At 42.6% G+C, this 11,807-nt stretch overlaps 1 protein-coding gene across 1 annotated transcript in view; it reads left to right on the top strand.

Moving 5' to 3' along the window:
• The first annotated feature begins 6,863 nt into the window (after window positions 1-6,863).
• Window positions 6,864-11,807, top strand: part of GRPR (gastrin releasing peptide receptor) — a 45,751-nt gene continuing 40,807 nt past the window's right edge. The window contains exon 1 of the mRNA XM_006029392.2: window positions 6,864-7,379. Within this exon, the coding sequence (XP_006029454.1) occupies window positions 6,961-7,379 (419 nt within the window). The 5' untranslated portion in view covers window positions 6,864-6,960. The remainder of the gene's footprint in view (window positions 7,380-11,807) is intronic.

Genomic DNA, 11,807 nt, shown 5'->3' with positions numbered 1-11,807 from the left:
CTCTGCTGTTACAGCCACACAATTGGACTGGTGGCACAGTGGCAGCTGGAAATTGCCAATGCCCCCGTGTATTGCAGCTGCCCGAGACACCTGGATGCTTTGTTATGCCTCTGCTTCCTGGCCAGGATTCTGAATAAGTAGCCTATTCTCATGCTCCTTGACCTTTTAGGCATGTTGAACACAGTTGATTATGCTGTTCTTTAGGAAATATTCTTTTCATATGGATTACTTAACATCTGATACTTCAGACCTCTCTAATCAATCCTTCCACTTGGCCTTTGATGGAAACTTCTTGCCTCACTCTGACTTCCTCTGGCGTTACTGTAGGCTCTGTTCTCTGGCCTGATCTCTTCTCCCCCCTCTCTACTGTATCCTCTAAGAGCAAGTCCCATACATATCCACAAAACTAATTTATTATCCTGATTCTTTACACCTTTCTTGTCCCATGACATCAATAAAAAGCGGAGCAAGGGACAAGGAGTGTTTTTTAGGGGCAGGGAGGGGGAGACAAGGTAGTTTGGGTAAATCCAATATATTTTATTAGATCAATAATTTATTATTGGGGGGGCATTTTTTAGTGCATGCACAGTAACTAGCACAATGGGATTATGCTCCATATCAGGGTTTAGAGACACTATAATGGTACAAATATTAATAATAAAGAAATCACTTGAACATTTCCCAAATCCTGGTCAGGAGCCTTTAAACTACTACTTAAGACTGGAAACAGCCCAGCATGGATTGTTTCTAAGGGGGACAGAGAAAAGTGCCCTATAAAATAAGTAGATATTAGGATACAGGAGTTCAGCACTGAGCGGCTCCTCAAACTCCTGGTCTTCTACACTTTCTGGCTCACACCCCAATGCCAGGGCTTTATGCCCTAAGAACACATCCTGAACACACCCAGTCTATTGTTCCTTTTCATAACACAGCACACAATGAGAGAAATACAAAATGGAACTAGATTTTCAAAAACTTCAGCTCCCGCTTAGGCATGAAAATGTTTCAAAAGAGCTCAGCATGCCATGTGCTGCTGGCCTATCTTGGAAAACTCTGGCAATAACAGTCACAAATGGCAGCTGTTGTCTGTTGAGAACTTTTGAAGCTCTGGCCCTATTTAACTGCCTACAGGTGAGCTGAGTTAATCTGACATCTTACTCCATTTGTGCAGTCTGGTAAAACTTTGAAAAGCATATAAGCAAATTAGGATCCCATGTCTCATTACTTTCCAATGTCATTTCACTTTTGAAAATTTTGCTCATCAAACTCTTTTGAAAATCTGGCCAGTTGTGCACAATTACAGACCAAGAAAACTTCCTTTATCACTGTATGTCAGAGACTAGCTAAACCTGAGGGTATGAAATCCTTTTAAAAATAATTCTATTGAATGTAACTGTAGAGGTTCTCATTATCCAATAAAGAGAGACTATGATGCAGACGGTAGGGAGCTGGGCTAGGAGTCCTGGCTCTGCCAGCAGCCTGCTGGGTGTGATGTGTGTGACTTTTCTGTGGTTTGAGTTTCCCCACCATTAACAGAGAACTAACAAATGCAGTTTAGCCTCTTTTGAAAAGAGGGTTGAGATCTATGCATGAGAAGAGCTAAAGATTGATTTATAAATGCCTAGTCTTTTTACCTGCTCATGGAGTTTAAGTACTACACAGGCAGTGGTGAGGTGGAAAGAGCATACCATTTATACAATACAGTGCGTGTGTCTACATGAGACACTTTACTGCACAGTAGACTAATCTACTGCACAGTAAAGCATCACCATTACGACAGTAAAGCACACATGCACACTATTTACTGCACACTAAGTTAATCTACTGCACAGTTAGCTACTACTTGTAAATACAGGTAGTAAACCAACTGCAAAGTAGATACTGCACGGTAGCACACATGTAGATACTAACCAGGAGCAAAGTTTCTCCCTGGCCAGCCCCAACACTAGGGGACTACAGGGGACGGGGAACTCGCCTGGTCCTGGCTGAGGAGCTGGGAGCTGAGCAGTGCCAGGACTGGGGAGGTCTCTGCTTCCCCATGCAGCTGGGAGCTGGCTGGGAGCTTTCCTATTTCTGGGGCTGCTCCCAGCCAGCCCTGGGCTAGGTGGAGATTTCCCCAAGCAGCTGGGGGCTGGCCAAGAGCGGCCTCAGAAGTGGGCCAGTCCTGGGCTCCTGGCCAGCCCCCGGCTGTGTGGGGAAGCTCTGCTGGTCACAGGGCTTGTCTCCATGTGCCCAAGGCTGGGAGAGCTCTGCAGTTGCAGCAGTCTTCTGGCTCTGTTCATATCAGGACCTCTGCTAATGTGTATGGGGCATGGAGACAGCTGCCACTGCAGCTGGCAGAGTTTTCCTGGCCCTGTGTTTATGGGAACTGGCCCCATACTCTCTGCCAGCCCCCAGATTAGTATCCTGGGGGAGCCTGGATCTCCCCCTGGCTGCCGCAGGGGACCAGAGCAGGGTAGGCACAGCCTTGTACCAGGCTAGCTCCATAGGAAGAGGGAAAAATATTATTTAGGGGGCTGAGCACGCACACACGCGCACACATACACACACACACCACCCAGCAGGTAAGTCTGTGGAGGGAAAGGTGGGGGAGGAGAGGGAAGGGGCATCGGCGGGGGAGGTAGATTGAGGCCCCCACAGTAAGGGAGGGAACGGGACAGGGGCTGAGGTGAATGGGGACCCAGGGCAGGTCATGGGAGAGTTGGAGCCCAGGTGGCTTATCCAGGAGTGTGGAGGGTGGGGGCTCCCACCACCGTGCACAGCCTGGGGGAAGCACGGGGGGCACATGCCCCCTAGATTTGTGTGTGGGATGGAGGGCAGGCTGCTGGTGTGGTGTGGAGGCAGGCTGCTGGTGCAGGATGGGGCTCTGTGCTCTGCTGCCTTTGCCCCAGGAGCTATGCAACACTATGTGCCTGCCACCACCAGGCAGGCAGGGGATGCAATGTAACCCAGTGGTGGCAAGCACATGGTGTCACATGGCTCCTGAGGCAGCAGCAGCAGTATGCAGAGCCCCAGCCTACAGTGGCAGCCCACCTCCATCCTGTGGAGGAATCCAGGGGGCATATGCCCCCCATGCCTCCCCTGGGGTGGGGACAGTGAAGGGACCCCCCCACACCCCTAGATGAACCACTGGGGCTCCAACTGTCCCATGACCTGCCCCAGGGCCCCACTCCTTCCCTCACTGTGGGGGCCTCAATTTGCCTCCCCAATGCCCCTTCCCCTTCACAAACTTGCCTGCAGTGGTGGGCAGTGCTCAGCATGTGGTAGGGCTGCGATCCTGGCTGCATGCAGGTTGAGGCTATGTATCTGTGTCTGTGCGCGTTCCTTGCTGCAGCCACCCAGAGCCCACACCTGGGTTGCTCTGCAGCCCTCTGTGCTGCCACTGCTGCCCTGCATTTGTTGGGGCTAAGCCTCATTAGCCCTGGCCTTCTGCTGCCTATGGCTGGCTCCCATTGGGAACAGTTTTGCTCCAAACAGGAAGCATGTGTAGATATACTCCCAGGGAAGACTACTGCACAGTATTTTACTGTGCTGCAAGCCTTTATAGCATTAATAGCACATGTAGACATGCCCAGTATATTTAATGACCAATTTAGTACAAGAATATAAAGGCCTCTGGGAAATGTCATTATTATTTCAAAATAACTTTTGCTGGATTTCCAAATGCCGGATGTTGAAGTTTAGATAAGACCTGTTTGCAGGATGTCAACAGATGTTATGCACTTTAGTAAACTGAAATGGTTAACTAAGTTTGATATAAACAGCTGAGCATTTTTAGAACACAAATACTGTTTTCAGCTCCATAGGATCTGGCCTTTCCTGCTCTTAGTTTCAATTTCTCATCCTCTATTTTCTTTCTGACTAACGAGGCTTAAGCTTTTGTAACATCCTTCTGCAGGTGTGGTCTTTAGATGCCTACTATAACTGAATGCCTACAGTTGACTGAAACCAAAAGATTATGCTTAAACTAGGGAACTTTGCAGACTTTCACAGAGGCTTGCCATCACTACTATAGAAAGCTTGATTGTCACTGAACCTGATGAGCTAAGCAGATTCACCACACCAGCCAAAGCCACTACGTAGATGATGTTCAGAAACAGGAGAAAGAGTAGGAGAGAGAACAGGATGGAGTTTGAGTAAGATAGAACTCAGGTAATTGTCTCAGTGTACTTTCTTTTTTTGCTTTCTTTATTTCTTCCCCAAGATCAGTTTGTAACTGCACACAGGATTTGATCAAAGTTGGGGGGTTGTACTGTATGCTTTGATGGCTTACAAACTTGTGCTTTCAATCTCTCTCACCCACTAAAAAAGACTGACACTGAAGTGTGACATGGTTTGACTGTGTTTGTTAACTGGCCTGTTTCTCAAAGCAGGGGTTATTGCAGTTCTGACCAGTAGTTTTTAAAATGAGTTTTAAACTACAGTGGACTAACTGGCCATGTCTACATGTGAATTAATGCACCGTAATTACAGTGCATTAAGTTTAGTACCTGGGGGCATTTATACATGGCCTCGGGGGGGGGCGCAGGGGCAGCTTAATTACAGCCACTCTAATTAAAGCGCCCAGAGAGTCTCATACATCAGCATCCCCATGCTGAAAAGTGACAGCGGGGGGCGCTTCAACCAAAGCTCACTGAATGAGATTTATTTCAAGTGTCCCTGTTGCCATTTTTAGCACAGAGACACTAATGCATGAGATGCCGGAGTCTGCTGGAGCACAGTAATTACAGTGCTCTAGCAGACTCAATTAATCGAGTAATTACAGCACGTCAGAGCAGCCTCACTGCATGTGTATAGGCGCCCTTTAATAACAGGTACTAACTTAAAGCATCATTATCAGTGCGACTGCACAATAGCACCTTCTCAGATGTTTTAGGTGATGCTAATACACAGTAACCTAACCGTACTGTGCATAAGTGCATTAGTACAGCTTTTGTCTTGATGCACTAATGCACAGTAGAACTAGTCTACTGCATTTCTAGCGTTTTGTGTAGATGTGCCCACTAAGAACACATCCTATGGAGGGACTATTTCTCACTTCTCCTCGTCTCCAAGCTGTTCTTCCAAAGTGGTAAAGCTGAGTTCCAGCACAGTACCCAGGCAAAAAGCCTCAAATAAATAATAATACAAAACCCACAAAGAAATCACAATGTTGCACAAAAGAAAAGAAAAGAAAAAAAGGGAGTATGAAAGACAAAGTGTACCACCTATGCCTGAAGTCTCTGCAGTGGCAGGGGGTTCATTAGGTAAAATATGCCTGGATGTTCTTCATGCTACAGAAGGTGGCAAAAAACCCTAGTGGTCCCTGGAAGTCTGACCTGGGAGAAGTTTTTCCCCACATATTGGGGTACTACTCCGAAAGGATCAAGTAACTGGATATTTTCCAAAAGATGCCCAGAAATATTCAGTGTATCTAGATGTCAGTATTTGTGCATTTTTAAAGAAAATATCTGATTTGATTCAACTTTCCCTACTACAGGAAACTTCTGGTAACTGTTAGCACAATGTTTTACTCGCAAAAATTACCAGTTGCTAGAGGAAATTTCAAATCAGAGCCTCATTTCACTTTGAAGACTGGTTTCAATTTAACCATATAACAGGAAGTCATCTTATGGCACTATGCATAGGATTTCTGTTAAAAAAATCAACAAGGAACCAGTCATAATTACCTCTTGTTTAAGCAAGAACATCTGCAGTACATAATATATTTAGATTTCTTTTTTCCAGCTCAGTGCGCGTTACTTTTTTCTCTCCATACAGACTGCATAGAAGAAAAATGTATCAATCCCAGAGCGATGGGTACCTCATATGTTGCTAGGGTAAACCTGGTTGCCTTGGAACTATGGAATCACAGCATCATTTTCAAAAATATTTAAAGCTTATAGCACTTGCAGAGTTTTCATGCTAATTTGTCTAAGCTAACCATAGTGTTGATTTTTATCAGAATTGCTGAGATTCATTGGAGTTGCCCTGGGGGATGAATTTGGCTTAGTGGCTTCACTTAAGTTCATTGAATCAGACTGTATGCTGGAATGCAAGCAAAGTGCACACTCTCATTTGCAACGGTATAATTACTGCCCATGGTATTTTGAGAATGAGGAAGAAACTGTGATTTTTATTTTGAAGGTGTTACCTGAACAACATCCAACAGGGAGTTAAATGAGATTCTGCTGCTCTTCTTACTGATAATACTTATAAATAAATAAGAGGCAACAACCATGCAGGGTTTCTTTGGTCCAAAGAGTTAACAGCAATATATTTTATGGTCAGGCAGTGATTAAATTGTCCAGTAGGTGGCTGGCATTCACCAGCGGTAGCCTGCAGCTTCCATACAATTACTGCAATCATTTAAACAAGCTTGCTATCATCGTGGGAAGCGGGGAGAGAGTTGACGTCCAGAGGATCCTGCCTATAGGATCAGAGTCATCAAAAGAGCTGTTCCTTTCCCTCACTTTAAACCCAGCCTTCAGAAGCAGGTGCTGAGAACTGAAAGAGAATGTGAAATGCGGCATGACAGCAACAATCAAAACTTCTTGCTTTGTTCTTCACTTCATTCTGACTGAACTCTGATCCAGGAGCAGAAAGCTGAAGATGGAAATTTGACAAGCCTGGATTCAGAAAATGCTTTATATCTGTTTGCCTCTTGATTTGGTAAACAGCCTTTTAGTACTGAGGAAAACTTATTTGCAAGACAAATGAATGAAACAAAAAAAAGTTCTAGGATAAAAAACCATGCTTAAAGACTTTCTGGCTCTAGCTTATGGAAATAGTTTTGCTCAGTGACATTGGTTTTCTTTTCTTTCTTTCTTTCTCTTTTCTTAAAGTATCATGCAGTGATATGACTTTCAGTCTTTTCTGCCTGTTTAAAACAAGCAAACAGCAACAAAAGACAACTCCAGAAATTTTATACAAGGATTTTTGAACAACAGAATTATCATCCAGTAGAAACAAAATCTGACCATGGCATCTGAAGAGTGCTTTCTGCTAGACTTGGAAGTGGATAACTTTATTCTTTGCAACGTCTCTGTGCATCAAAGTGCAAATCTCTCCATCCTTAGTGATGATCGGTTCTACCCGGGGTTCCTATACGCCATTCCAACCATTTATGGGATCATCATTTTGATAGGACTTATTGGCAATATCACTTTGATAAAGATCTTCTGTACTGTGAAGTCCATGAGAAATGTTCCTAACTTGTTCATCTCCAGTCTGGCTTTAGGTGATCTGCTTCTCCTAGTTACCTGTGTCCCTGTGGATGCCAGCAGATACCTCGCTGACAAATGGCTGTTTGGCCGGGTTGGATGTAAACTTATCCCCTTTATACAGCTCACTTCAGTGGGGGTGTCAGTCTTTACACTCACAGCTCTCTCAGCAGACAGGTAAGTATCCTATCGAAAGCCAAATAGTCTTGCTGTGTGATGATCAGAATGTTTCTAGATACATGGTCTGTACAAGTTACAAATTCATATTTTTCAGTTAAAAGTAAATGATACTAAATAGGAAAACTAACTAAGGAAATTAATGTGTGTTCAATTTATTTCTGGTGCTTATGATTGCAACCGTAAAACATAATGGGGCAGTGGCCTGAACAAGGAATTACATTTCTGGGGCCAGGCTGCATCTTTGTATTGGTTAGCAAACATCATCAATTTAATTTGATGTGAAGAGGAACCACAGCAGAATTAAGTTAAAGCTTGGAGATTAAATAATCATTAGTAAGTGATGCTATGCCCAAAGACAAGTTTCCTTCTCAAGTTCCTCAGATAAGACAACTAAGTTTTCACTGGTTCTTATTACACTAAGTGTGAAGAGATTAAAGTAGCAGTTTTAAGTAGGGCTGAACTCAATTCTCTCAAATGGTTTGGTTTCACATATCAGACATTACGTGAGGCAAGAGTCTAGTAAAGCATATTCAAACCTGGGTGCCTGAAGGTAGGCACGTAAATCCACAATAAGCAGCAAGTCTGCTCCGATTCATTGATTTGCTCTTAGCTAACCAAGTTGCTTCCAGCTATGGATTGGACAAAAATGTTTTTCCAACTACTGTTCAATAAAAATGAAATTCAGCTGTAATATTTTAGAAAATATATTAAACTGTGACTTTTGAAATCAATATGGCTCCAGAAATCAACCGCTGGTTTGGATTTTATCTAAGGCTTTCAGATTCAATTTTACAAGTTGATGTCTTCAACTGTCAAAAGAGATTTGAGTTTAATATTATTCCTAAAAGCGTCATTTTATTTTCTGAGGGATTACAGAAATTCATTAGCCCCATGGCTCTTACCTAAATAGGTATTTTGTTTCTTGTTTGTAATCTATACATGGCAGAAACGGATTAAGGTAATGTGCTTTGCATCTGGTAAAAATTTTGAAACCTCACTAAGGTATGAAATCTTCCAATAAGAAAAGTCAAGTTATGTTTTGCCTAGAAAGCCATTGTGAGTTGTGTTCCCTACTTCACAAAGTGGTCAAATAGAAGAGATACCCATGTATATCTTGCAAAAAATCATTTAAAATATTTTCATTCATTTAAGAAGAGTTTACACATCCACTTCTACATATGTGATGTGATTTTGAGGAAAGAAAGACCAGTCCACAGTGCTTCAGTGAGGGGGTGAATAAGTGTGAATGAGTTTGTTAGTCTGTCACAATGATTCAGCTCTTGTATATCAGTGTACACACAAAGACAGCATTGTCAGTGTCAGTAGGAGCTAAAACACGTGCCTTGACAAAGGCAATGCTTTTCACTCAATTTATTGCAAGGAAGTGGGGAAAATAGCAAAACCATACAAATCTATCAGAAGAGGATGGCATGCACCTGTGCTCTCACTTTCCGTCGGACAGATCAGTCAAAGAGCTCTTAGGAAAAGCACAATAATATTTCTTTAGAAACTGCTGACAAGCAGTATCTTTTCCCTGATTATAATAAAACCAGCTTCCAACTCATTAAAAAAAAGAAGTGTTAATTGTAAAGAACAAATACTGTTCAGGGAACGGTCATGTGCCAGAAAAAGCAAACAGTATACATCTTTTTACCGAGCAGCCTATCAATAGCGGCTACTGCTGGACTGAGGGAACAGAATAGAAAACTGCAGCTGTTTTCCTGAGAAAGAAGTGCTTAACTCTAGCCCCGTTTGAACTCAAAGCTATTTGCACATGAAGTTCTATTAGTTGTCAGAAACTGCATCTCTCTGAAAATATCATTTGAATCTGAAGAGGGAAAATGACAGAAACAATTAAAAGTTCCCTTTATGTGGCACAACCTGTCTTCTTTCTAAGGTATATTTTTCAGCTTACTTCGAGGATATGTCTATGAATCTTCCATTTACCTCATTTAAAGTCATGAAGCTTAAATCCTTCACATTTCACTGGAAATGTTGCTTATGGGTCTTATCTGTTTAGTTTACCATGGCATTTATTTTGGCTATTATCAGCATGGCTGGGATAATACAGTTGCAAAACAACAAGGGTTGTATTTGCCCAGCTCACAGATGCTCAGCAATATAATACATATTTTCTGAAAACTTGCCGTGTGTACTTTAGGGTCCATATTTAAAATTACAGAATCATTCAGAAAACTAGTTCTTGGCCCCCAAGGGACACAAATGTTACCTCCAAAATGTAAATCAAACATCATTAGTGCAGAGGTCCCCGTCTGAGTCTGCCGTAGCAAACGCGGAGGCAGTAGCTGTGACAGGGATAGTTCTGAGTGGGGTGTTGACACTTAAACCTAATGATGATGATTTCATTGCTAATGACTTCATGCTGATCAAAGTACATACAGAAGGAAGTGAAGAAGATGATGTCAGGCTATTTTGAATGGCATCAAAGCTTTACAAAGGCAAGCCCATAGAGCCCAGGGGGACTTCTGAGCCCCAGTAAAGAAAAAATCCCCAGGACCCAAGCAAGTAAGGAAGCCATGCCTGAGGAAGCAAACAGCCCAGCCTGACATATTCTGCATGGTGGTTGAATCCCATTGCCTCATTAAGCTGAAATCAGGGAGCCCAAGAAAGCAGGAACAGACAACCTTCTTGGCTCTAAGTGTCATTTTAGTCTCCCGAGGAAAGAGGTTTGTTGTACCATCACATACGCTTTTTCCCCCCCTCATTTTGCAGAATAGCAAAATCAATTCCAGACTCTTGCACACAGCATTAATGGGTTCATGATGTGCCAGCAGGTAAAAAAACTATATTATTCTTGGTATCACAATAGTGCCTAGAGGACTCAGTCAGAGAACAGAGCCTCACAGCACCCGGCACTATACAAATATGCAGTAAAACAGAGTCCCTGCCCCAAACAGCTTACAGCTTAAGCTTGAGAGACCGTGGGTGGATGCAACAACCAGGAGAAGAGGGGCAAGAGACTGCAGAGACACAAATCTGATCACTGTGGCAAGCAACAGTCACAGCTGTGTAGGCATTCATGAACATTTTGTAGGCTTTGTGACAGAGATGGGTTTTAAGGAGAGACCACAGGAGGATGGAAAAGTGATATTGCAAAGTTTTTTGGGAGGTGGAGAGGGAGTTCCTCTCTTGAAATCTTGTTTTGACATTTATTTTGAGGCAATGTGTTATGGCCATTATTGCTAAAAATCTTAGACATGATTTTCACACTCCCTTGTTTGGCCGTAATGGTATTCTAATCACTACTATAGTTTCAATTAGTTCTAGTAGGGAAACCAGCAAAGCTACTAAAACCTTAACAAGAGCAAATATCACTAAATGTGAAGCTAATTTACTTTTAATTGCCAGGTGCATAGCACTCTCACAGCCTTGAAAAGTTTAACTGAAATCCAATGTGAAAATGATATGCAAGGACAGAGGAATGCTGCAGTGCAGTTTTAGGGTTTCACCAAACTTTTCCTCTGAATATTTCATATATTGATTTGTTTAAAATATGAATAGTCTTTGAAGCATTAGCTTTAAATACTTGGGTAAGTGATCACTTGTGTCAATTCCTCCCTTACATTTTTTTGGTAATTGAAGCCCTTCCTTTCTCTAAACTACTGCCTCTCATTTGTCCAGCAATCTCACAAACAAGTCCAATTTAAGAGCTGGAGTCAAAATAATTGAATGAGTTTTTTTCAAGTCAATTTAATGCACCTTATGTGCGGAGCAAGAGAGTGTCCCAGTTACCAGAGGGCAGTAAATTATTGTCTGATAGTGCTGTCAAAAAAACAGCTTTTTCCCTAGCTGCAAAGTGAAACTGTCATTTCAAGACAGAAAGAATGACTTTTCCCACCTCTTTTCCTCAGATAGGTGATTAAAACTTTTATTGTTTTACTTGCAGGAGTGCGTGCTGCTGTGAGTTACCAGCCTCATGCGGATGCTGAGGCAAACTGCTATTCTCAGGTTTTTCCTGTGATATATGAGGCTAGAAGCCTCCAAAGCCCCCCTCTGCTTTCCACAGCTGCTACCACGTACACAATGAGTTAGTTCAACACGGGTATACCCAGCAGAGTCATTTCTCCAATTCTCCCTAGCCCATAGGCCAGCTTTATTAATAATAGTGTGATCATAATAGACGAGTTAGCTCAGTAATGGGCTTGGGAAAAAAATCATCTTGCTGCTTGAGATGGAGAATACTACTTAACATTTATTATTTATTTACTATTTATACTACAGTGGAGCCCTGGGGCCCCATACCGGGACCAGCTCAATACTGTGCTAGCACTGTACAGTCACATAGAAAAGAAAGAGTCCAAAAATTGTGCCATATTCTGTAAAGAGAAGGGAGAGAGAAGGGACCAGGTAGAGGAATAATATTATGAGCATGAGCTCAGTGAGATTATAATGTTTCATATACCA

This window comes from Alligator sinensis, unplaced genomic scaffold (assembly GCF_000455745.1).
Source record: "Alligator sinensis unplaced genomic scaffold, ASM45574v1 scaffold1192_1, whole genome shotgun sequence".
In the NCBI taxonomy this organism is placed as follows: domain Eukaryota; kingdom Metazoa; phylum Chordata; order Crocodylia; family Alligatoridae; genus Alligator; species Alligator sinensis.
The sequence above is the reverse complement of the archived record's forward strand: the minus strand, read 5'-3'. Positions and strand labels throughout refer to the sequence as shown.